Source organism: Salmo salar, chromosome 07 (assembly GCF_965601325.2).
Source record: "Salmo salar chromosome 07, fSalSal1, whole genome shotgun sequence".
Taxonomy (NCBI): domain Eukaryota; kingdom Metazoa; phylum Chordata; class Actinopteri; order Salmoniformes; family Salmonidae; genus Salmo; species Salmo salar.
In genome coordinates, this window is record NC_138297.1 from 43,189,475 (window position 1) to 43,217,138 (window position 27,664).

The 27,664-nt window shown below is 44.0% G+C and overlaps 1 protein-coding gene across 1 annotated transcript; it reads right to left on the minus strand.

Moving 5' to 3' along the window:
• On the minus strand, positions 1-26,676 carry cr3l2 (cAMP-responsive element-binding protein 3-like protein 2). Its single transcript, NM_001173779.1, is given in 12 exon segments — positions 1-1,097; positions 1,262-1,493; positions 2,207-2,330; positions 2,686-2,785; positions 3,309-3,377; positions 3,632-3,690; positions 4,860-5,006; positions 5,333-5,541; positions 7,232-7,307; positions 7,421-7,605; positions 7,849-8,080; positions 26,247-26,676. Coding segments are annotated over 12 exon segments (1,596 nt in total). The 5' UTR covers positions 26,346-26,676; the 3' UTR covers positions 1-1,033.
• Positions 26,677-27,664: the final 988 nt, after the last annotated feature.

The following is a 27,664-nucleotide window of genomic DNA, read 5'->3' on the forward strand; positions in this document are numbered from 1 at the left end:
TGCTTTTACTACGGAAAATATTTATTTGTTTTAATCAAAAACCAAAAAGGACAGAACCAATAAAGACAAAAGATAGGTCCTGTGAAGGCAAAATGTGACTCAACAGTTTATATACAATAAATAAGAATACAATGGACTCTTTGGGGGACACAGTGCGAGTGGATTGGCTGCAGGGTGCAGGCCAATGGAGAAGACGCGTACGGTTCTATTCATCTGTGTGTATATGTGTGAGACAGTGGAGACGATGACCTAGCAGAAAGCTCATAATTGTTCATTACATATCACAAGGCCACCGTGGTGTTCGCTCCAGCACGAAAGTATCTTCGTTTAGGAAACAACACATTCCATACACATTATCCGGTACAAAGTACTTTGTCATAACGCTGTATTATAAAGCTCGATTGTCTCGACGTACAACCATCGATCAACATCAGTCAACATTGTTTTTACTGACCGCACACATGTAGGCTGACATTACATTGTTATTATTTATATTTACAAAAATAGGATTTGCTACGAAGACCTTTGGCTTTTGATAGATACTCATATTTAAGGACATAGTGTGATATTCTGAATCCATCCTGACAAAATCAATAGGAAACCAATACGGAAAGAAAATAGCATTTGAGATACTAAGCCCCATTAGTGTGAAGACATCAGAAGAGTATTCACAGAGCTACGGGGCCCATTCTCATAACACCACCATCACATGAAGGGGAATATCACCATAGAAATACAGAAAGAAATACCACTCACTCAAATATAAACAGAGCGTAATGGCTAGAGCAAAGGATGTCATAAAATATATAAAGAAATAAAGCAAATAAAAGGCAAAATAAAAACAAAGTATGAACACAAAAATATATCAGAAGGTGGTGTACTATTGGAATGGAATAAAAACACAATATAAAAAGAACAACAACTACATACCATAAAATAATAAAGATATCAAAAAAGATTCTATAAATACAGAGAGCCTCCGTCTCCTGCGCCTGCAGAGGGAAGGTCAAAGGTCAGGGGTCAGAGGTAGACCCTATGACGTCTCGTTGACTGTCCTCTCCAGCTCTATGATTTTAGTGCTGTCGTTCACCAGAGACCTGGAGCAGAAGAGAGACAAGCAAATAAGATACTACAGTACTAGACTTTTACTGACATCAATACCCCAAAATCGTGTCAAAAACAGTTTTTCTGTCTCATACAGTCTGATATCATCGCCTACCATAAGAGTGTGTGTGTGTTTGTTTGTGTGTGTGTCTGTTACCTGTGCAGGTCTAATAGCAGGGCTTTCTGTGGATTCGCATCACTGTTGTTGAAAGGTGGGCGTGTCTCAGCACGGTGTGACTCCTCCCCTTTCTGCTGCTTTTTCTCAGAGCGCCACGCTGCCATGACGACCGTGGGCCTCTCCAACTGGTCAGGATAGTCCCCGCCCAGACCCAGAAGGTGTGGCTCATCCAGCCCTCTCTCCTCATAGGACAGCAGGCTCCTGGACTTCACTGTGATGGATCATGGGTAAAAAAAAATATAAAAAAAATTAAAACACCTATCTGATAACATCATGTCCAGAAAGGAGAAAGTACTCAATCACATGCCTATCGTAATCTTTTACATCTTTCCTTGTTGAAATGTCTTTTGGTTTTTAGGGACGGTATAATCCTTTGATATGATCAAGTCTACTACTAATGCAATCCTACAACACTCTTAACAAGATTTACAAATGAAGTCTTATGAAATGGAATACACACAAAAAATCCTAACCCTACCAGCAGTAAACCTTGCTCTGTACACATAGCCTACATACAGATTGTTCTACTGTAAGGCGGACTGCCAGCAACACTGATACTGGGCTCTGTGGCAAACAGGCTGTGTGTGGGAGGGAGAAGAGCGGTAGGGGGAGCAAAGATCAGTCATCATTAAAATGGCTGCATTGCAGTTTAATCATGCTAATGATAGTCCCTCTGAATGGGAAAATAATGACATTCAAGTGTACACTCTTCCAGGAGGCCACGCCAAAACACTCCAAAAGGTGTGTGTGCGCGTGTGCGACTGGTAGGATTACAGAACGCTGCCAATCCCTCGGCACTCAGAGATTCAGAGCTCATGTCTCGCACGCACGCACACACAATAAAAAGATCAGCATTAAACCATGAAACAGGAATGTGCTATGTATGACTGACTGTGTGTGTGTATGCGTGCGTGTGTACAGTACCTGTAGCTGTGTAAGACTCCTGCATGGCCATGTCTCTGGAGAGGCCAGTCTCTGTGATGGAGGAGCAGGGACCCAGGCTGGGGTAGAAACTCCCTAGGAACACAGCGAAGCACAGCACCACTACCTAGAGACACACCCCCCCCCCCCCCCGATATGTCATCAGGCTCCACAGTCCAGCATTTACATGAAAAGGACAAGACAGGCCGCCCACAACAGCTGACACACAGAGCATGCAGGAGTTATATAAAATGAAAAACAAAAGGTTATCCAATCAATATGAAACACAAATGCGCGCTCGCACACACACACACACACACACACACACACACACACACACACACACACACACACACACACACACACACACACACACACACACACACACACACACACACACACACACACACACACACACACACACACACACACACACACACACACACACACACAGGGCTGAGCGTTGTGTTGGGGAGTCTCACCATGAGGCAGGAGGAGGTCTGGGTGCCAGTGACTTTGCAAGAGCGGGGAACCTTCCCTGCCACCACTGCCTGCAGAGAGTGCAGCTGTTGTATTAGAGTCCTAGGGAGAGGTGACGAGGGCAGAGAGGGGGGAAAGGGAGAGGGGATGAGGGTAGAGGGGATGAGGGGGAAAGGGGAGAGCTTAGTCATAGACACTCACACACCCTGCCAAGGACAATACACACGCACACGCATTCTCACACACACGCATTCTCTCTCACACGCATTCTCACACACACGCATTCTCTCTCTCACACGCATTCTCTCTCTCACACGCATTCTCTCTCTCACACGCATTCTCTCTCTCACACGCATTCTCTCTCTCACACGCATTCTCTCTCTCACACACACACACAGCTGAAAAGAACAGCAGAGAATCATACACTTCACTGGACTAAGATATGACTTCACAGACAATGTTACACGGTGTGTAATCGTGCACTAACACATGAAAACATAACAAAACATACCGATCCGTTCGACTCAGTGAACTGTGTGCTAATTTTACAAGGTCGGATTAATAATGTAGGAATGGATGAGGCACAAAACATACCCCAGAGCACTATGTAATGCATGCCTCTTACTTGTTGGTACACTCCAGATTCTCCACTTTCCTGCGCAGCTCGCTGTTCTCATTGGAGCAGTTCTCCACCCTGTGGACAAAGGGGGGAATTACAAGATCAGTGACGGGTAGAAGAAATAACAAGGGGAGACAATGCTTAGACAGAAGTTGCGACTGTGTGTTGAAAGCACTTTTTATGAAATGTCATTGTCACAATAAAGTATTGATCTATAGCATTGATAACGATGCAAATGAATTACCAAAGAAATAGAAGAAGAAAAGAAAAACGCATTCCCAAAGCAACAGGTGATTTCTAGCTGAATGAGAACATCATGAAAGACTCACTTCTTCTCCAGGGCGTCCATGTACTCTTTCTTCTTTCTGCGGCTCTCTTGAGCAGAGATCTGAAAGAAAGGATGTCGAAATTACGCCAAGTCATGGCTCACGGAAGTATCACTTTAAACGTATCACTCTGAAGTGTGTTATTACATGTCGGGCACAGGCAGAAATAGAAAGTATTAAATATAAATATATACACAGTGGGGTCTGAAATTGTCACCCTTGATAAAGACCAATAATGACTGTATAAAATGATTATACTTATAATGCTGAATGAGAATACAATGTCTCAGTATTTAAAAAGAACACTGATCTATATCAAGGGTGTAAATCATGTTGGACCCCACTGTAAACAGCATATAGTCAACAAAAATATAAAACGCAACATGTAAAGTGTTGGTACCATGCTTCATGAGATGAAATAAAAGATCCCAGAAACGTTCCATACGCATTCAAAAGCTGATTTCTCTCAAATGTTGTGCACAAATTTGTTTACATCCCAGTTAGTGAGCATTTCTCCTTTGCCGAGATAATCCATCCACCTGACAGGTGTGGCATATCAAGAAGCTGATTAAACAGCATGATCATTACACAGGTGCACATTGTGCTGGGGACAATAAAAGGCCACTCTAAAATTTGCAGTTTTGTCACAAAACACAATGCCACAGATGTCTCAAGTTTTGAGAGAGTGTGCATTTGGCATGCTGACTGCAGGAATGTCCACCAGAGCTATTTCAAGAAAACTGAATGTTAATTTCTCTACCATAAGCCGCCTCCAACGTCCTTTTATAGAATTTGACAGTACGTTCAACCAGCCTCACAACCGCAGACCCCGTGTAACCACGCCAGCCAAGGACCTCCACATACTGCTTCTTCACCTGCGGGATTGTCTGAGACCAGCCACCCAGAGAGCTGATGAAACTGAGGAGTACTTCTGTCTGTATTAAAGCCCTTTGTGGGGAAGAACTCAGTCTGATTGGCTGGGCCTGGCACCCCAGTGGGTGGGTCAGGCTCCCAAATGGGTGGGCCTATGCCCTCCCAGGCCCATCCATGGCTGCGGCCCTGCCCAGTCATGTGAAATTAAAAATAGGGCCTAATTTATTTACTTCAATTGACTGATTTTCTTAAATGAACTCTCAGTAAAATCACTGAAATTGATGCATGTTGCGTTTATATTCATGTTCCTAACTATTGTTTGACATTTCAAATCAGAAATCGTAATCCCAAGTCCCACCTTGTTCTTGATCTTCCTGCGTATCTTCTTCAGGGCCTTCTCCTCCGCCTTGGACAGGGGCAGCTTGGTGGGAACTGGGTAACCCTCGGCAACCAGGGTTCTCCTCTCTTCCTCTGTCAGCAGGAGAGGGCCAGAGCCCTGCAACTTCTACAGGGGGAGAGAGGAATTGTCATCAGAGCCCATCAGATAAACTGATATACTGTATCTTGTTTCAGTGACTTCCCCGTATCTGTTCTCTGAATAGTTCCATCGCTCATTCCTTCCGTTTCATGAGGTTGTCACTGATCTGACCAGGTTGGATTGGTGAACGCAATACGGTGATAACCTCGCGTTAACTTAACCTCGCATTAACTTATCCAATCTCTCTCAGATCAGTGATCACCTGGAGGAGGGTTGGAAGGATCCATATTATGCCAACAGGGTCCTTGTATCTTTTCAGTGAATCCCTGGTCCCCAGTCTGTGTTGTACTTACGTGTGGGGCGGTGAGAAGAGGGGAGTTGGAGAGGGAGGAGGGTGTGCGCTGAGACACCTTGAGGCCGGCCTGGGAGGGCGCAGGGCTGAGGGGAGAGAAGGGGGTGGAGGGGCTCTGGGGGGTGCTGGCGTGTACCGGGCTCTGACTGCCCTCAGAGTCACTGCCGTGGGAGGAGGGAGGGGTGGGTGGCATCTGCAGAGACTCCAGACCTTGTGAGGGGAAACACACACAAACAGGTTACACACTTGCAACCGTTCTCTGGAGATGATCAACTCTAACATTTACAGACTTTACATATTGGACTGTACAAATGTCAACATCATCCATCAGTGGCTAGAAGGGATCCTCAGAGCAGCACAACACTGATCCGCCTGCATAGTAACTATACTTAACAAAAATATAAAACGCAACAACTTAAAAGATTTTACTGAGTTACAGTTCATATAAGGAAATCAGTCAAAATGAAATACATTTCTTAGGTCCTAATCTATGGATTTCACATGACTGGGAATATAGATATGCATCTGTTGGTCACAGATACCTTAAAAAAAAAAGTAGGGGCATGAATCAGAAAACCAGTCAGTATCTGATGTGACCACCATTTGCTTCATGCAACGCGACACATCTCCTTCGCATAGAGTTGATCAGGCTGTCGATTGCGACCTGTGATTGTGGAATGTTGTCCCACTCCTCTTCAATGGCTGTGCGAAGTTGCTGGATATAGGCAGGAACCGGAACGCGTTGTCGTACACGTCGATCCAGAGCATCCCAAACACGCTCAATCGGTGACATGTCTGGTGAGTATGCAGGCCATGGAAGAACTGGGACATTTTCAACTTCCAGGAATTGTGTACAGATCCTTGCAACACGGGGTCGTGCATTATCAGGCTGAAACATGAGTTGATGGCGGTGGATGAATGGCACGACAATGGGCCTCAGGATCACATCACAGTATTTCTGTGCTTTGAAACTGCCATCGATAAAATGCAATTGTGTTTGTTGTCCATAGCTTATGCCCGCACATACCAAAACCCCACCATGGGGCACTCTGTTCACAACGTTGACATCAGCAAACCGCTCGACTACACGACGCCATACACATTGGTCTTCAGTTGTGAGGCAGGTTGGACGTACTGCCAAATTCTCTAAAACAACGTTGGAGGCGGTTTATGGTAGAGAAATGAACATTCAGTTCTCTAGCAACAGCTCTGGTGGACATTCCTGCAGTCAGCATGCCAATTGCACGTTCCCTCAAAACTTGAGACATCTGTGGCATTGTGTTGTGTGACAAAACTGCACATTGTAGAGTGGCTTTTTATTGTCCCCAGCACAAGGTGCACCTGTGTAATTATCATGCTGTTTAATCAGCTTCTTGATATGCCACACCTGTCAAGTGGATGGATTATTTTAGCAACGGTAAATTCTCACTAACAGGTATGTAAACAAATTTGTGCACAACATTTGAGAGAAATAAGGTTTTTGTGCGTCTGGAAATTTCTGGGATCTTTTATTTCAGCTCATGAAACCAACACTTCACATGTTGCGTTTGTATTTTAATTTTTTTTAAAGAAGAAGAAACCCGCACACTGCTCTTTAATAGGCTTATGTATCGGCCTCACGACCTTCGTCAGAGTGTTTGTATTTAAAACAAATATTTTGTACATACCATATACATTGTCAAATACTTAAATTGTGCTTGATTTATCTTCAAAATGTATGCACACATGACTAAGTCGCTTTGGATAAAAGCGTCTGCTAAATGGCATATATTATATTATTTAATGAGGTGGAAAGAGTTAGCACAGTATTTGACACGTATATTTGACCCAGGTCTGGGGACTACATACTGAGACGTTATGAGTAGTGTGGCAGTACGATATGGTGTGTGTCAGATCTCACCTTTAGGAGACAAGTTGAGGAACTGATCCACTTCATGAGGCTCCAGTTTGATCTGGATCTCACCAATCTCCTTCGCCTAGACAATCGGACAGCAGAGAGAGACGTTACACGCGTGCATACGTTTGTGTGTGTATTTGTGAGTGCATGTGGGTCTGTCTGCATGTGCTGTGACTCTAGACGTCCTATTACCTTGCCGGTCTTGCCCTGTGTGGCGGTCTGTGGGTTGGGCTTGGGGGCTGGTGGTGCCGGGGCCTCAGTGATGTGGCCCTCAGGGGCCAGGGAGAGGGTTAGGGTGGGCAGCAGGGCTGGAGGGTCACACAGCAACACCTCCATCTGTTCCTCCTGCTCCACGGGCCAATCCTCACCATCTGATTCTAATAGAGAGAAAGAGACACGACACATCGGCATCAACACTGTCACTTACATTAGATACTGTACGTATTGTTTGTGTCTTGTGCGGCACTGAATGTACACATCTCTACATATTTCTGTATTGCAACCCTCTTTTTTATAGATACCGTAGATAGTCTACACATTACAATACGGCATGTAATCTACAACAGTCACTGAGGCCCAAAACCCTCCCCTCTTTCCTCACTCTTTCCTCCCCCTCTCACCTGCATCACTCCCCTGCTCCCCAGGCAGATGTGAGACGGGCGACTGGGGCCGGGAGTCCCCACACAGGGAGTAGGAGTGCTCCGCCTGGATGTGGGGAGGCAGCGGGGAGGACGGGGTAAAATCCTCCCCCTCGTCCATGGTCTCTACTTCCCGGCCGGACAGGAAGGGGTCGCTCAGCAGCTGGCCCAGCAAAGCATCCTGGGTAAAGTCATCCAGGAGGTCTGTGAAGTGCTGTTAGAGGGGGGGAGGGAGATATGGATGTTAATGATAGACTGACAAAAGACACATGCGAAACACAGACTTGAGGCTGAGAGCACAGATGGACACAGACATGATACCATCTAGTCATCACACTGTCTAGTTATTATACCATATACCATGTCATTATTGTACCTGTAGCTAGTCTACAATTACTGCCTATAAAGCTCTTTAATGGCTATCAGCACTTGCCTTTGAGGAAAAGCCCCCCCCAGGCCAGCAACAAACAGCCAATCATAGAGCTGTAAAATCCCCTCTCCAATGACAATAGAGGCTGATATGGCTCCAACCAATCAGAGCGGCCATATCTCATCCTCCCATCTCTCAATGCAGTGAGACGTTTTGAGTAAAGGCCAAGACCGGCAGCCATCTTCTCCACTTCTCCTCCATTCTTTCTTCCTTCCATCCCCCCATCCTACCCTCAGAACATTCCTCCAAGCACATTCCTTCCCATCTTCCTTTCTTGACGTGACCTGAAAACTCATCTCTCGTCACTGCTCGGGACAGGTTAGGACAGGCCTCTCAACCTCAGCTGTCCAATGTTTCTTCCCCTCTCCGCCCTCCGCTTTTTAAGATTCCCATACCTCTATGTCATCATGAAGACATTCGGGTCAAAGAAATCCACTCAATAAACCGAGGGAGCATTCAATGTGTGTAACGGTATTGTACCCTGCACTTGAAAAGTCATTATCAGATGGGTGTATACTATTTTTTAACTATCTACCTCTATACCTCTTTCTGCTTTACAGGTGATGTACTTCTTTACCTCTATTTAACATGACCTACGTAATAACGCCTATCAGCCAGCTGGAACAGTAATAATGGTCTGACTAGGCAATATTTCTTTTGTAGCTAATAACTACATTGAAACAGCTTGCCAGCTAGCATCAACAGCAGTTCATCATGTCTTCTGTGAGCCAGTGGAGGACAGGGAATATAAAGTATTTAACCTAACAAGAAAACGGTTGAATAGCATGTGTTTTGTTGTGATTTATAAAAGTATTGAGTCGCCCGTTCGCGAACACAAAAACGTGCTTTTGACTGGTTTCACGCAAGGATGGTACAGTGCCTTCAGAAAGTATTCCGACCCCTTGACTTTTTCCACTTTTTGTTACGTTACAGCCTTATTCTAAAATTGTTTAAATAAAAAAAAAAAACTCAGCAATCTACACACAGCACCCTATAATGACAAAGTGAAAACAGGTTTTAGACATTTTTGCAAATGTATAAAAAAACGAAACCAAAATACCTTATTTACATAAGTATTCAGAACCTTTGCTATGAGACTCGAAATTGAGCTCAGGTGCATCCTGTTGTCAATTGATCATCCTTGAGATGTTTCTACAACTTGGTTGGAGTCCACGTGTGGTAAATTCAATTGATTGGATATGATTTGGAAAGGCACACACCTGTCTATATAAGGTCCCAAAGGTTGAGAGTGCATGTCAGAGCAAAAACCAAACCATGAGGTCGAAGGCATTGTTCATAGAGTTCCAAGACCGGATTGTGTCGAGGCACAGATCTGGGGAAAGCTACCAAAAAGCATTGAAGGTCCTCAAGAACACAGTGGCCTCCATCATTCTTAAATGGAATACGTTTGGAACCACCAAGACTCTTCCTAGAGTACTCCACCAATCAGGCCTTTATGGTAGAGTGGCCAGACGGAAGCCACTCCTCAGTAAAAGGCACATGACAGCCAGCTTGGGGTAACAAAAGGCACCTAAAACTCTCAGACCATGAGAAACAAGATTCTCTGGTCTGATGAGACCAAGATTGAACTCTTTGGCCTGAATGCCAAGCGTCACATCTGGAGGAAGCCTGGCACCATCCCTACGGTGAAGCATGGTGGTGGCAGCATTATGCTGTGGGGATGTTTTTCAGCGGCAGGGACTGGGAGATTAGTGTGGATCGAGGTAAAGATGAACAGAGCAAAGTACAGAGAGATCCTTGATGAAAATCTGCTCCAGAGCGCTCAGGGCCTCAGACTGGGGCGAAGGTTCACTATCTAACAGGACAATGACCCTAAGCACACAGCCAAGACAACTCAGGAGTGGCTTCGGGACAAGTCTCTGAATGTCCCTGAGTGGCCCATCCAGAGCCCTGACTTGAACCCAATTGACCATCTCTGGAGAGACCTGAAAATAGCTGTGCAGCAACACTCCCCATCCAACCTGACAGAGCTTGAGGATCTGCAGAGAAGAATGGGAGAAACTCCTTAAATACAGGTGTGCCTAGCTTGTAGCGTCATACCCATTTTTCCCCAAATTTAACCAGTGGTGGGATGACTAGGATCATTTCTGGTGTACAATAATGCTCTTTCTGGTGTATAATAATGCTCTTTCTGGTGTACAATCTCTGTCACTGAGAAGGTCACCCATTTTTGACTCAGACCACTGGATGGGTTACATGTAACAGAGTTCTGTGTTCTGGACTTGTAATGAACTGCATTACAGATGTGGGAACTTAAATCGAGCCAGTTTGCTATAGCAGGAAAATAATCCTTCAGAAACAGGAAACGTGAATTATTATGTGGATTATAATTAATGGACATTAGGGGTTGATACATATTTTGTAAGGGAAAATGAAGTCTTTAATTTTAAAGTGGAAATTACAAAACTTCAGAAGCCTTTTTAAACCTAAAATAGACTACAAGTTTTGAATTTCCTGCACTCCTGGAAAGTTCTCCTGCAACAGGATGATCAAATTAAGACCCTACATCTGTAAGTGTCAGGGGACCTTAGTGTAGCCTATATCTCCATATACTCCCATCCTATACCCTCACTGCTATATATCTCCATAGACATATAATGTGTGCGTGTGTCTGTATGTTTGCCTGCACGTACGTGCGTGTGTCAGAGAGTGGGGTGATGTTGTACAGTAGGGAACAGTGTTACTGTAGAGCTGAGGAAAAGGGAGGAGGAAGGGAGTGATGTTTCAATGGGTTGCTCATTAACAAAAGACCCACATAGACAACAACCTCCTTATGAAACAAAGGCCTTTTCACTCACAACAACTTCCACAGCTGTTTAGAAGGTAAAACAGCAGTCTTTAACTTCATGTTTAAAACTAATAAGAAGAACACCAGAGACATTTAAAGTACGCACGTTATTAAAACGAATAAGCCTACAGATTTCACAGTAATGGTAAGAAGCATTACTCCATAGGATTTGGAGCCAACCGTTCAGGTTGTACTGCAGTGTGCTGGAAACCACTGAGTAAGACAAACAGTTACGTTTTTGTCCTGATTCCACCCCAAGTTTAGTTCCTTGGAAGTACATGCAAAGCTAATAAACCTTCACCTGCTCTAGACTAGAGTTCTGTCTCCGGGCAGAACTCACAGACCTGAGCCAATAGGAGTATTAGCCAGGGAGGGCCGGTCTCTAAAACGCTACAGCAGGGGATAGGAAGCATCTGGAAAATGTGTCTTGGTAGCATCTCAGAGTGTGGGCAGAGAAAACACTTCATGGATATCATCTCGTTGGAAAACAGAGAGCAACATTCAGAGGAAAAGGGTGGAAAGACAAATAGGAAAAAAGAAGACAGCAGGCGGAACAAGTGATGAACTCCCTGGAGAATGTGAAAGGAGTAAGAAGAAGGAGAGGGAGACGGAGCGAGAAAAAAAAAAAAAAGAGGGAGCACAAGGAGAGAGGGAGCGCAAGGAGAGAAGGGTAGAGATGGCAGGAAGCCAGGCATGTGGGTTCAGTTACAGTCTGATTCAGGCCAAGACAGAGAAAGACAGAGAGACAGAGAGAGCGAGCGAGGGAGAGAGACAAAACTGACCACTCGCCATTGGAATGTTCTTTCCGCTCTTTTCCCACTTATAACGTTTTCTCCATGTCCAGCTGGAAGGGAACTCAATACAAATGCTAGTCTGTCCAGTGGGCCTACTACAGTAGAGTCAGAGTGACCTCTTTAACCGACTTTACACACTAAACATCTTGTTAATACCCCGTTATACCCTAGTAGTTTCCCTATATGGCTCTATATATTCTAAACCACCATAGGAAACACTCAGTCCTGTACACATGATTTAAATAGCACACAAACAACTCATATACACACACATACTGCTGTATGACTCCAACTCTCCATAAAGGAGACATGTGGGCATATTTAAGGAGTAGGAATTCAGATACTTTCAGGCATGCCTCTCTGTAATACTCTAACAGGCCTGGTGTGTGTGTGTGTTTATGTTATATTATATTAGTATGTTTATATTAACACACACACACACACACACACACACACACACACACACACACACACCACACACACACTAGAGGTCGACCGATTATGATTTTTTTTTCAACGCCGATACCGATTATTGGAGGACCCAAAAAGGCCGATGCCGATTAATTGGCCGATTTTTTTTGTATGTGTATACATAATAATAAAGTATACATAATAATTCACATTTCCTGTTTCTGAAGGATTATTTTCCTGCTATAGCAAACTGGCTCGATTTAAGTCCCCACATCTGTAATGCAGTTCATTACAAGTCCAGAACACAGAACTCTGTTACATGTAACCCATCCAGTGGTCTGAGTCAAAAATGGGTGACCTTCTCAGTGACAGAGATTGTACACCAGAAAGAGCATTATTGTACACCAGAAAGAGCATTATTGTACACCAGAAATGATCCTAGTCATCCCACCACTGGTTAAATTTGTATGTATATGTGTATATGTATATATATATATATATATATATATATATATATATATATATATATATATATATATATATATATATATATATTTGTAATAATTTCAACAATACTCATTCAGTATGAACACTTATTTTAACTTAATATAATACATCAATAAAATCAATTTAGTCTCAAATAAATAATGAAACATGTTCAATTTGGTTTAAATAATGCAAAAACAAAGTGTTGGAGAAGAAAGTAAAAGTGCAATATGTGCCATGTAAAAAAGCTAACGTTTAAGTTCCTTGCTCAGAACATATGAATGCTGGTGGTTCCTTTTCCTTTAAAGTCTACAATATGCCCAGGTAAGAAGTTTTAGGTTGTAGTTATTATAGGACTATTTCTCTCTATACCATTTGCATTTCATATACCTTTGACTATTGGATGTTCTAATAGGTACTTTAGAATTGCCAGCCTAATCTCGGGAGTTGATAGGCTTGACGTCATAAACAGCGCAATGCTTGAAGCAGAGCGAAGAGCTGCTGGCAAATGCAAGAAAGTGCTGTTTGAATGAATGCTTACTGCTGCTGCCTACCACCGCTCAGTCAGACTGCTCTATCAAATCATAGACTTAATTATAATAACTCACAGAAATACGAGTCTTAGGTCATTAATATGGTAAAATCCGGAAACTATCATTTCGAAAACAAAATGTTTATTCATTCAGTGAAATACGGAACCGTTCCGTATTTTATTTAACGGGTGGCATCCATAAGTATAAATATTGCTGTTACATTGCACAACCTTCAATGTTATGTCATAATTATGTACAATTCTGGCAAATTAATTACGGGCTTTGTTAGGAAGAAATGGTCTTCACACAGTTCGCAACGAGCCAGGCAGCCCAAACGGCTGCAAATACCCTGACTCTGTTGCACAGAACGCAAGAGAAGTGACACAATTTCCCTAGTTAAAAGAAATTCATGTTAGCAGGCAATATTAACTAAATATGCAGGTTTAAAAATATATACTTGTATATTGATTTTAAGAAAGGCATTGATGTTTATGGTTAGGTACACATTGGTGCAACGACAGTGCTTTTTTGGCGAATGCGCTTGTTAAATCACCCATTTGGCGAAGTAGGCTGTGATTCAATGATAAATTAACAGGCACCACATCGATTATATGCAACGCAGAACAAGCTAGATAAACTAGTAATATCATCAACCACGTGTAATTAACTAGTGATTATGTTAATAAGATTGATTGTTTTTTATAAGATAGGTTTAATGCTAGCCAGCACCATACCTTGGCTCCTTGCTGCACTCGCATAACAGGTAGTCAGCCTGCCACGCAGTCTCCTCGTGGAATGCAATGTAATCGGCCATAATCGGTGTCCAGAAATGCCGATTACCGATTGTTATGAAAACTTGAAATCAGCCATTCCGATTAATCGGTCGACCTCTAACACACACACACACACACACACACACACACACACACACACACACACACACACACACACAATGGGCCTCATGTTAACTGTGTCTAAAAAGTGTCTCACCCTGCATCTGGCCTGTGTTTGGGTAGGGGAGAAGAGAGAGAGGTAGGCAGGAGTAGAGAGGGGGAAGGGGAGAGGAGAAAAGAGAGGAGAGAGAGAAGGGCAGTTGGAAGAGAGGTGAGGTAAGAGGGGAGAGAGGAGTGAAGGTTATAGAAGAGGAAGTAAGAGGGTAAAGGAGAAAGGACTGCTGGCTACGTCACATCGAATCCCTAACCAACAGAAAATGTACAACCCCATCACTGGCGCTCACGTCTCCTAGCAACAGAACAGACGACCCCAGCGATTGTCACACAGGAAAATCTGGACCCTTACCAGGACAACCACCGACAGACACACCCCTATCCATCATGTTTGTCCCTTGTCATCATGTGTTGTGTGACAGTTATGGGTTGGTGAGATGATGATGATGGTGAACAAACTGTTGGGTGTTGACTAGCTTCACAAGAGGAAGAAGAAGAGGAGGAGAAGGGAGGAGAGGAATGAAGCTCTAGCAGTCTTGTATGGTGTTGGAGGTCTCTAGGGAGAGGTTGGACTGTCGAGGCCTACTGAACCACAACACTCTCCCTCTGTCATTACCTTGGCTATTCAGGGACATAAAATGGAGGAGGGGGCTGGGGCGGTGGGGTTGTGGTGGTGTGTGAGGCCTAGTCCTGCAGGGGGATGTGGGTCATTGGGTTGGGCTAGGCTCCCTCTGGTCCAGAGGTGCTCCTGATGGGTGAGGTAATGGGGGGGAGAGGTGTTGTTAGGGGTGTTTGGGTGAGGGGCTGTACCCTGACTCTTTTGACTCCTCCAGCTGGTAGACGGATGGTTTGTGCAGACACACACACACACACACACACACACACACACACGGCTAATGTTGAAGTCGAGGGGGATGAGCAGGTGGTCTGTAATTTCTGACCCCCCAGGGCATAAATGTGTATGTGTGTGTTTAGGCAAAGAGAGGAAGTCGGTCAAGCACGGGGGAAGGGAAGAGGCGGAATTGATGACGCAATACCTTCCCTTGAAAAACATAAACCAGATGTGAACCGATAGAGGGAAGAAATGACTCTCACTCACAAAAACACACACACACACACACACACACACACACACACACACACACACACACACAGCCCACATGGGCACAAGGGTCATCTTCCATGTGTGTGTGCGCATGAGGCTGTACCTTGCCCTGGACTCTTCCTTGTGTACTGACTCACTGATAAATGACACACACACACACTCACACATGCATTTGCTTTGGATGCCTGCCACCTAGTCATGTAGCATTAGTCATTGAATCATAGTCAGCACGTCCCCAATCTAACATTCTAACCCCTAAGACTGATGGCTCAGATAGCAGGAAGGACAGGGTGTCTTCAACAGATTACCAACTCAAAACAACAACGATAAAGACTGAGGCCTTGACTGTTGTGGTTGGCTGATATTGGTGTTATTCCCAGCAGGGGTGAACACTCTCACAGGCCTGGAGCTCCAGCTGTATCTGGGGGTTATCAAGGCTGACGGCACGGCAGAGGCCAGGAAACAGGGCTCAGACTGGGAGGCCGGTGGGGGGGGGGGCTGGGACTGAAGGGACCAACTGAAGCCAGGGTTGTGTTCCTATCCTTTGGACCAATGCAATGCTACGATCCAATCCCATGGTCAGGTTCCAAAGAAACAGGATCGGGATAGAAAATGTTATTTTTGTTGTTGTTTTCATTAAACAGAACACTGAAGCGCATGCAGTATTCTTCACATTTTAAAAGTTTGTGACGATTCATTTCAACCAGAACACGGCCGCTAGGTGACCCAGTTATCCCCCTTTGGGCAGGGTGAAGGGTCAGGAGTCAGTATGACCGATGAGACCCGCTGATTGGATAGGATTAGGTGGAGGAGAGGGGGAAGGGTTTGTCTGTAACTCCAGGATACTAATACCAGTGGGAGTGATGTTTAACCAGTGTGATGTGTTGACTGTCCACAACACTGTGTGTTTCAGAAGATAAATCACTAGAAGTAGTGTGAACTGAGACAGGGGGAAACTACTGCATGATAAAGGACACGGCTAAATTACATTACAGTGTACTAAAGGGTACATTGACACCAAAGGCGGCTGGTGGCACCTTAACTGAAATTCTGGAACATATGGAACGGTAGCAAACACATCAAACGCGTCTCTTCCGTGTGTTTGATACCGTTCCATTCACTTCATTCCATAATTGATTATGAGCCGTCGTCCTCTCACCGCCTCCTGTGATTTACGCCCTCTTGCCCATATGGGAAAGTGTGTATCCTATGTGGTTAGGGAGGGCAGTTGGATTTGAAAAAGACGACTTAAAAAGTAGCAAAAATAAATAAAAGTAGATGAAAGTGGTGAAAATAGAATTTGCTGTTGGGGAATTTCAGATGGTCTTAATGACTGACCGTTGAGCTCAAGAGTTGAACATCCTCGGGGTCAAAGTTCAGACAGTGACTCACAGTGTTATCAGACACACACATGGAAATAGGGAGGGAGGGAAGAAGGGAGAGAGAGAGAGACAAGAGGCTGGAAGATGACTAGTGTCTGGAAAACTCTATCTCCCTCTCTCTTCCTGTCTCCCATGGTTTCCTACCAAGGCAGCTTAATTGAGTCCAAAACTCACACACCCCGCTTCAGTGACATTGAACATTTTTCCCAAGCCTGCTCTGCAGTCACTCTGCCCCACTGACGTCCTTCAACTGTTGATCAAGCGTTCTCTCTCTGTGTGAGTGTAGTGGGTGTTGTTAAACGGAGTCACAGTCCCCTTCAGCATAAGGGCTTCCAGTGAAAAGCTTACATGCCTGCTGAGGGAAACAACTTGTTCAACCATGCATTTATTAAGTTGTTTTGAAAGCACTCAATACATGTCTCTCTGGTTAACATCGTCTAATAGGAAAATGATGTCAATGTAAAAATGCAGGGGGAGAGAGGGATCAGAGAGGTGAAGGAGCTTTGTGTTTAGACTATGGGGCAGGAGCGGGCATGTTCCCCTTGACTGTCCCTTCCCCCACCCTGCCTCGAGGGAAGAGAGGAGCAAAAGTAGGGATCGAAGAGGAGGGATAGAGGAAGGAGTAGGTTATAGGGTTAAAAAAGGGAGCGGGCGAGAGAGATGGAAGGGACGGAGGATATGGAGTGAACACTTGAACAGCCCAGGAAATGGGTGCTAGGCGGGGGAAAAAAACGACTATTAAAACACAAACTACTGTGCCCTGACAAATGTCTGCTTCTATCCTAAACAGCTTGATCTAAATTCAAATCAAATCTTATTGGTCACATACACATGGTTAGCAGATGTTATTGCGAATGTAGCGAAATCCTTATGCTTCTAGATCCGACAGTGCAGCAGTATCTAACAGATAATATCTAAGAATTCTAGGGTGGAGGTGATATGATCGATGACTAGTCTCTCAAAGCACTTCATGATGACAGAAGTGAGTGCTACGGGGCGATAGACATTTAGTTCAGTTACCTTTGCCTTCTTGGGAACAGGAACAATGGCGGCCATCTTGAAGCATGTGGGGACAGCAGACTGGGACAGGGATTGATTGAATATGTCCGTAAACACACCAGCCAGCTGGTCTGCGCATGCTCTGAGGACGCGGCTAGGGATGCCGTCTGGGCCGGCAGCCTTGCGAGGGTTAACACGTTTAAATGTTTTACTCACATCGGCCACGGAGAAGGAGAGCCCACAGTCTTTGGTAGCGGGCCGTGTCGGTGGCACTGTAATTCTTCAGTGAATGTAGGGCTACACAGAAATCAGTGGTCAGACGACACAAAGCATGGAAAAATGAGTGCAGAGTCACTGGATGATGTTGTAGAACTCTGATTGCTAGGCCAAACTATATCCTTACTAGGCTATGTAGATTTGGTTCCTCTCCCTTTTTAGGGCTGGGACAACCGTGCCCTACTCTAAAGAGAAACATAGACAACACCCAGTACACCACCCACACACAGAGACAGAGCGAGAGAGCGAGACAGAGACACATAGGGAGAGAGAGAGAGAGAGACACACAGGGAGAGAGAGAGAGAGAAACACGAGAGAGAGAGAGAGAGAGAGAGAGAGAGCAAGAGACAGAGACAACACCCAGTGCACCACCCACACACAGAGACACAGACACAGAGCGAGAGAGCGAGACAGAGACACACAGGGAGAGAGAGACACACAGGGAGAGAGAGAGAAACACAGAGAGAGACAGAGACACAGAGTTAGAGACACAGAGAGAGAGAGAGAGACACAGAAAGAGAGAGACAAACAGTACCAGTTAACAGCTAACCAGGGCCTCGAGTGAGGGAAAGAAAGGGTGAGTGTAAATGTAGCTGTGCTGTAGAGTGTGGAAGCTAAGCTAGCTGCTGCGGGTTAGGAGTAATGACCCTTCTCACACACACACTAATTACAACCTTACAGTAACTATGAATGTCTGGCTTCAGAACAGAAAAAGAACAGAAAAAAAGCTAAATGGAGTGTGGCGGAAGACTTCACAGTGGAGGGGTTGGAGAAACTGGTCAAAAGTAGGGCACCATAAAAACAAAAAAGGTGCCATTTCCAAAGCAGACATGGTTAAAGAGCACCCATTGCCATGGTTACGTGACAGGAAGTTGAGTATGGTACAGGTACCTTCCAGCACCAAGGGTGGTTTCTCTTCAATAAGGATTTATGAAGTTTGAGGAAGAGGCACCCAACACAACACCATAGCCAGGAAGGAGAAAACCCCTGAAAAATGAGGGGTCATCTTTCTAATGTTATTGTGTTGAGTATTTCAAATATTTCCTGTTGTCTGAAGAACCAGAAAATCCAGTACAGCACCTCACCTTGGAGCTTATTTAAGTGATAAATAAGGAAGAGGAAGCCGGTGTTTGGAGGATACAGTCGCACGTCTCGGGCCAACACACTGCATTATCACTTTTATACAACGGGTAACAAACATATTCAAATAATGATTGACATATTTTCATTATAAACGTTATTTGGATTAATTTATTCATACTATTTCGTCCTGACACAAATCTAAGGTTGCTACCCAAGCCGGCTGGTTGTACGTTCCATTGGTTCGGTTGCCAGAGACGCAACCCAGTCGTTCAGTCTTTTTGTTCTGTATCTATGGACACAACCGAGTCTTTCGTTCTAAATGTTCCATTGCCATACTGGCTGGCAACGTTTTTATCCCTTGCTTGCAAGCTAGCCAACTACGGCTAACTTACAATCACGTCAAACAATGCAGTCAAAACAACAGCAAAGTAGCTGCATTTGCGTTTGTTTAAGCTGTTTTCTAGTGACATTTATTTGGATACGTCCATAACAATGAGCTAATTGATGGCATAGAAAAAGAGCTCTCTCGTCAGGACACTTGTTCAGAGGAGCTAACCAACAACACAGCTAACACAATCCCTTCAAACTGGAAGTGGAAAGACCGCAAACTAAACTAGTAGCACCTTGTTTCGCTTGACCTGTTTTCTATTGATAGATAGATATATCCATAAATATGATGCTGATTCGTGATTTCGACTGGCTGAGATAAGCTGCCTGCCTGTCTGTCTCATCCCGACACGTGGGACATTACTATGGGACATCTGGAGATCGAATATGAATATTGAAACAATGTTGAAAATGTGAGAGAGACAGACAGGTTCATACAAATCTCCACTGTTGAAAGCTAAATGTTAGTCTAAAAGAAATGTGAGATAATGTCTAGTTGCTTTTTATAGTAGAGATCAAGTTTATAAATTGCCTGGCTGGGCTGATGAGACAATAGATTGCGAAGTCAGATGAAACAGTGTAAATAGGCATTTTAACGTTACGGATTTAGCTGGCGGTAACTTGTGGAATAGACACTGGCTGGAATGCGGTTTTAACAAAATCGGCATTCAGGATTAGAATCACCTGTTGTATGAAACAGAATAGCAACATGACATACAGCTGAAGTTGAAAGTTTACATACACTTATGTTGGAGTCATTAAAACCCGTTTTTCAACCACTCCACAATTTTCTTGTTAACAAACTATAGTTTTGGCAAGTCGGTAAGGAAATCTACTTTGTGCATGACACAAGTAATTTTTCCAACAATTGTTTACAGACAGATTATTTCACTTATAATTCACTGTATCACAATTCCAGTAGGTCAGAAGTTTACATACACTAAGTTGACTGTGTCTTTAAACAGCTTGGAAAATTCCAGAAAATGATGTCATGGCTTTAGAAGCTTCTAATAGGCTTATTTACATCATTTGAGTCAATTGGAGGTGTACCTGTGGATGTATTTCAAGGCCTACCTTCAAACTCAGTACCTCTTTGCTTGACATCATGGGTAAAATCAAAAGAAATCAGCCAAGACCTCAGAAGAAAATGGTCGACCTCCACAAGTCTGTTTTATCTTTGGGAGCAATTTCCAAACGCCTGAAGGTACCACATTCATATGTACAAACAACAGTACGCAAGTATAAACACCATGGGACCACGCAGCCGTCATACCGCTCAGGAAGGACATGCATTATGTCTCCTAGAGATGAACGTACCTTGGTGCGAAAAGTGCAAATCAATCCCAAAACAACAGCAAAGGACCTTGTAGAGATGCTGGAAGAAACAGGAACAAAAGTATCTATATCCACAGTAAAACGAGTCCTATATCGACATAACCTGAAAGGCCACTCAGCAAGGAAGAAGCCACTGCTCCAAAACCGCCATAAAAAAGCCAGACTACGGTTTGCAACTGCACATGGGGACAAAGATCATACTTTTTGGAGAAATGTCTTCTGATCTGATGAAACAAAAATAGAACTGTTTTGCCATAATGGCCATCGTTATGTTTGGAGGAAAAAGGAGGATGCTTGCAAGCCGAAGAACACCATCCCAACCATGAAGCACGGGGGTGGCAGCATCATGTTGTGGGGGGTGCTTTGCTGCAGGAGGGACCGGTGCACTTCACAAAATAGATGGCATCATGAGGCAGGAAAATTATGTGGATATATTGAGGCAACATCTGAAGATGTCTTCCAAATGGATAATGACCCCAAGCATACTTCCAAAGTTGTAGCAAAATGGATTACGGACAACAAAGTCAAGGTATTGGAGTGGCCATCACAAAGCCCTGACCTCAATCCTATAGAAAATTTGTGGGCAGAACTGAAAAGGCGTGTGCGAGCAAGTAGGCCTACAAACCTGACTCAGTTACACCAGCTCTGTCAGGAGGAATGGGCAAAATTCACCCAACTTGTTGTGGGAAGCTTATGGAAGGCTACCCGAAACATTTGACCCAAGTTAAAGAATTTAAAGGGAATGCTACCAAATACTAAATTGAGTGTATGTAAACTTCTGACCCACTGGGAATGTGATGAAAGAAATAAAAGCTGAAATAAATCATTCTGTCTACTATTAGTCTGACATTTCACATTCTTAAAATAAAGTGGTGATCCTAACTGACCTAAGATAGGGAATTTTTACTAGGATTAAATGTCAGGAATTGTGAAAAACTGAGTTGAAATGTATTTGGCTAAGGTGTATGTAAACTTCCGACTTCAACTGTAAATGATACTACATCTAAATATCTGCTGGAGAGAAACATGATTTGTTCCTGATCACAAAGCGACTAACATGCCTGGGAGGACTAACTGACAGTGACATGCAGAGGGAGGGAAGAAAGGGCTGTGGCATGACAGAAACACAGCTATAAATAAACACGTGCACAGGGGTAGGGCTGGAACAGGGACAAACATAAAAAACCACACACGTCAAAGCACATCATCATCATCATCACAGAAAAAGCTGATTGACAGGCTGTCGAATATATGCACACGGTATTTAACACACTCCGTTCGTATGAATGTTTCTCACACACACACACACACACACACACACACACACACACACACACACACACACACACACACACACACACACACACACACACACACACACACACACACACACACACACACAAAAACAGCACCAAATCAGTGCATGTCCTCTCCCACGGAAATGATCCTCTCCTGAAATGAAGGAGCTGATATTGAACCGGGTTAGGGCAGTGAGTGAATGCGGAGTTGTGAGTGTGAATGTGTGCGCGTGCGTTCACACATGTGTGCCATGTGTGTGTGTGTGTCCCCTAGACTGTGACCCTCTCTCCCAGCAGACATCACACAGACGGCCCTTTCAGTCTGGCAGGGGGAGAGAGGAGGAGGGGGTGTCGGTCTGTTATGAGGGGCCACACAGGATAAGGCTGCCCTGCCCCAGTGGAGAACAGGCATCACTCTGTCCACACACATAGCATGAGAGAGCCCGCTCTCTGTTTGACTAGCAGAGCGTGTGTGTGTGTGTGTGCCCTGTCCTTCATAGGCATGTCCAACCTGCAAATACAGTACTGAGAGAGAGAAAGAGGGCTCTATTAAAATAAGACTGCCAACCGTACCCTCCATCTACCCCCTCTTAATACATCTCTGAGCTGATTGATGTTCTGCACTTTATGTCCTCTGGCGATCAACTTTCTCAGAGAGAATATTCGCATGACACCACAGGGGAGGTTTCAGTAAGCTGGGGTGGGATAACCAAACCTGCATGTCAGGGTGATCCTGCTGCCTTCGGCTTCACTACACTCAACTTAGATCCGTTTAAACCAGTCACAGCGTTTCCATTGAACTACACAAAACATATCTATAAAGTATTGTTACTATTCAGACACAGAGGAGTACAATCTGCCCATTCAGGCCTATCTCTACTCCCTGGCCTCTTCTGTAGCTCTCACTCGTTCTAAATATGGACAGAACAAACACAGAGGCACGCCTGGCGGGTGGCAGACATGTTGGTTTTGGGCACACAGACGTCCTCTTGTGGGCGGCCGGTGGCTTCAGATTTAGGAATCTTAGACCAGGGACTTCCTGTCATCCGAGTGCCTAGGCAGGGTGAGCTGAACTAGCAGAGCTGTTAATGGGCTATCCCTAACTAATCACTGCTATGACCTCACTGACTCAGTAGTGATATGGCTCATTCACAAAAGACGCCTTCTCTGTTCTCTTCAGTAGCTCTAACAGTACGGTCTGCGTCTCCAGTCTCCACCATACACTTAGGGGGGAAAAAAGGTGCCATCTAGAACCTAAAAGTGTTCTTCGGCAGTCCCCAAAGGAGAACCCTTTTTGGTTCCAAGTAGAAGCCTTCTGGTTCCAGGTAGAAACCTTTCCACAGAGTTCTACACGAAATCAAAAAGGGTTCTCCTATGGGGACAACTGAAGAACCCTTTTGGAACCCTTTTTTCCTAAGAGCGTAGCGATAAAACAATGTTCTCACTAGAGGTCCATCTCTACGGTCTGCACAATGGCTCGATCTGTCGCCGGGCATTCTAACCTGTAAGTTCCACAGTAGGGCTGTGAAAGAACGGTGAGGACGTCAATCGGAACTTCCCTTCAACTTTTAGAATACCACGATGTACGCAGGAAGAATATACACAGAGATGATAATGACCGAGTATTATAAACCCATGGATTTATGACTAGATCCTGGAGAGTTCCTCCTTTGATCGTCACACAAGACTGCTACTTGATTCGTTTATATAGAACGGTGGGTAGGCTGTACGCAAAATATAAATGACCGCTGTACGTAGAGAGGAGAAGATGAATCATGTCTGGAAAATGTACGACAGAAACAAAGCAATATTGCAGCTGTCTGATAACAGACAGGCTAAACCGCGGGATTTGCCGAATAAGACAAAAACAGGCCACCGGTGCACGACAACGAACAACGGCGTATTCTAGACGTTTGCAAAAACCGGACTGTAGCGCTTCGTAAATATTTAGGGCAGAGATACATTTTCTCGGAGAACTCCTCTGTAAGCAAAAAGCACGTCAGTGTCGGTCATCAAGTCTACATGAGCTTTTCTGCCTAAGTCAGCCAACTGTCTGTCCTATAAGTTGCCTTCGCTACCGTAAGTGTTAGCATCATGCTGTCATTTTTCTAAGGACTGATCGGCCCTGGGTATATAAAACATATAACAAAAATAACATCTGATAGTGTATGACTGTCCTTCAGACTGACTATCTCCTAGCAGTCATCTATGAAGAGCGGATGGGGTTTCTAGGGATGGAACGTGAGTGGTGTGGATATGTTGTTGTGGAGCGGAGATGTTATGACTCCACCTCAAAAAGACTAGTTGTGTGTTATCGTGTTAAGAAACAAGAGTAAATGTAGACATGCATGAAGAGTGAAGAGAGCATTGTACAAATAGAATGAGTCCGGGATTGAGCTGACATATCCAGCCTCCTCGAATGCGGTATGTTGCCTTTAAAGGGTGCATTGCAGACAAGACATGATTGGATTGAATTCCGGCCTTAATGATCCATAGAAATGGAATTACATAAAATGATTGTATTTCAATGTAAAGCACAGATGTATGCTCAACGTCCAGTCTTGCTAATGTTGATTCAACGTTGGTCTGTGCCCAGTGGGAGGGACACGCAGAGAGATGTGCCCTCCTCACTGACGGGAGATCCAGACAGTGGTCTCAGAGTACACACACATACACACCAATCAGTAATAGGGGAGGTAAGAGCTCTGCAGCTGAGAACAGTTTGCATTGTTGTGAGATATGCCATGTCAACAAACCCCAGGGAGAGAAAGTGAGTGTGTGTGTGTGTGTGTGTAGGCTTCAAACCCAAGGAATGGGGGGGCATGGGAGTCTTGAACAAAGACACTGCTCTGTTCTCTTGCCATCTGAGAATATCAACCTTTTCTCCACACACACACCTATGGACAAACATTAAGAATAAACTACGTGGTAAGTTGATGCCTATTCGGCAGTTAGTTAGCTAGATGAATTGATCATGCTACTTTGTATGCGTTGTTTGTTGGCAACCTTGTACTTTACAAAGTTTTTGGAACAGATTCCTGTTGGAGCGTTCCACAAATTATACCCACCCCACACACAGCCTGCTACTCCCTCACACAGCGGCTGTACAGTTTATTCTCGCATAGCCTGCGATTTGCTGCTAACACAGGCTGTATGGTTCTGCAGGTCTGTGGACACAGTTCCCTGTTGTGGGTCAAGAACAACGGCTTTGCTGGGGGCACAACACTGGTGCATGTCAGTGGTGGTTCTAGACCATTTCAACTGGGGGGAGGGGCCAAGCTGGGGCCAGTTACATTAGAGGTTATTGTTGTCATAACGTTTTCTTCACTGCATTGCAGGCATTAGCAGGCAAAAGACCATGTTCATAATCATCGTTGCCACTGTCTAATGACGGATGTAAAAAAAAAAAGAACGATAGCAAAAATTTGTTTTGTAAAAATTATTTCATACTCCACATTTAGGGGGGCCACAAGGGGGTCCAAAATTGTTGTTACAGGAGCACTGCCCCCCCCCCCAGAAGCACTAGTGGTGCATGTTAAAGTGCAATGTGTGTTCTGGAGTTAGAGAACATTGGAACTGGGAAGGTGTAGATGGCAGAAGGGTTGACTTGGTCCAATACACAGAAATAAGACCAACATGGTGTGGATTCACTGTGGTTTTAAGATTCCAGCTAGTACTCTAATCTAGGACATTGGAAGAAGTAACGGAAATGTAGTCAGTCACACCAAATATAGACAGCAGAGAAAGTCTCAGCCTAGTGTACAGTAAGTGTCTGGTTCCCATCCTGAGCCAGCTGCATCCATCATTAACTCTGTCACCGCAAACCGAATAACTTATCAATTAGCCCATCGACCTACCTCACTCATGGTAGGTCAATGTAGGGCAATAAAGAGGCTAATCATAGTTTGCATTGAAAATAGCACTGACTCAATTGAAATTCCTAACAAAAGAAAATAAACTGGATAGCATATTTTCATTAACGTTAAAACCCCAGTGAAACCTTGAGAACCTTGGTATGGCAATCAATAATAATACAAGTGCTATTGACAAGTGTGGCAGTGGAATAATGGTTCGTTGCGTTTATATTTGCCTATCTATAACTTACTGTGCTGTATAAGACATGTTCGTTTTCTCCAGGCTCCGACAGCTCACTGAGATTCCTATCCCAGTGTAAAAAGGACTCAGTACTGTCCAATATTTCCATCCTTGACGATGCGACCGCTCTGATTCCCAATGTGTCGTTAGATGACAGTTCCCTCGATGATGATACTTTGCAGCGCAGAGAGCAAATACACTCCTTCACACACTTTGCAGCGATATCAACCGCAGAATATATATATATATTTTTTTAAACTCCGTCCACGCAGTTATTTCAACTTAGGCGAAAAAAATGTAGTTATGCAGTTGATGTAACTACAACGCCGTAATATACGCAGCAGTGCTGCCAACAAAGCAGTTATCTCCGAATTACAATATTAAAGGTGAAAAATAGAGTTCGAGGAAGACTGCCCCGTGTTGGTTCTTGTTTATTTTCTTTGCACAGCGTTCTATGGGCTTTTTCCTCCTCTTTTTCCTTGATGAAGTTAGCTACCCACCACCAGAACAGACCAGACAGGCAGGAATGTGGGTGGGGGCGGGGACAAGAGTAGCGACATCTAATTACACTAAAACACTAGTGTTTGCATTCCATTTGCGTAGGTTGTATCAAGATAAAGGGCCACATACAATGCAATGGATACACATTCAGCGCAATATCTAGAATGTATGTGGATTAACTGTTCACATGAAAACTTTGCAATCATTTCGGTCAGAAATGGATAGAGAATTTGTAACTTCCACACTGCGAAGAATCAACTCCTGTCCATCTGCGTCCAACCAATCAAACGAGTCCTTCTATTTTATTCTAGTCTGACCGTCTGTGACTGACAGGGTCTGCGACCAATCCAAAGCATTTGAGCCCGAGTATTTGATTGACAAGCGAATAAGCCAATTAAATCACACTAAGGCACGTTTTGTAACAAATCAGAGAAAGACAAGAATTCTTTATTCTAAACACTGCCTCCCTGGAATGCAAATCAACCAATCAAGTTAAAGCATTAAAAAATATATATGTGCTTGAGTAGCCAACTTTCTGCTGCAATAACTTGCAATAACTTTTTCTGCAACTCCAGAGTGGTCTGCCAAGGAACAGGTCAAAGAGGACATTCTGCTAAGAAACATATTTCACTAATGTGTGGATATTGAAATTAAGAGGCAAAAGTACTAGAAAAAAATGTATATTGTACCTACATGATACATACAAGTACATTAAACAACATGAGTACAAATTTTGCCCAGACAGAATTGAGAATCTGGTGATTTCAAGAAGGGAAAAACAACTGTTCAAGGTGGAATGAAACCAAAACTAAACAAATAGTTACAAGTTTCAATCTATCTTTAAAATAGAACAGAAAGACATGCTGAGAAGAAAACAGGTGGTATAACATTCTATATGAAACTGGCACATAATCCTAGTTTTGGGTA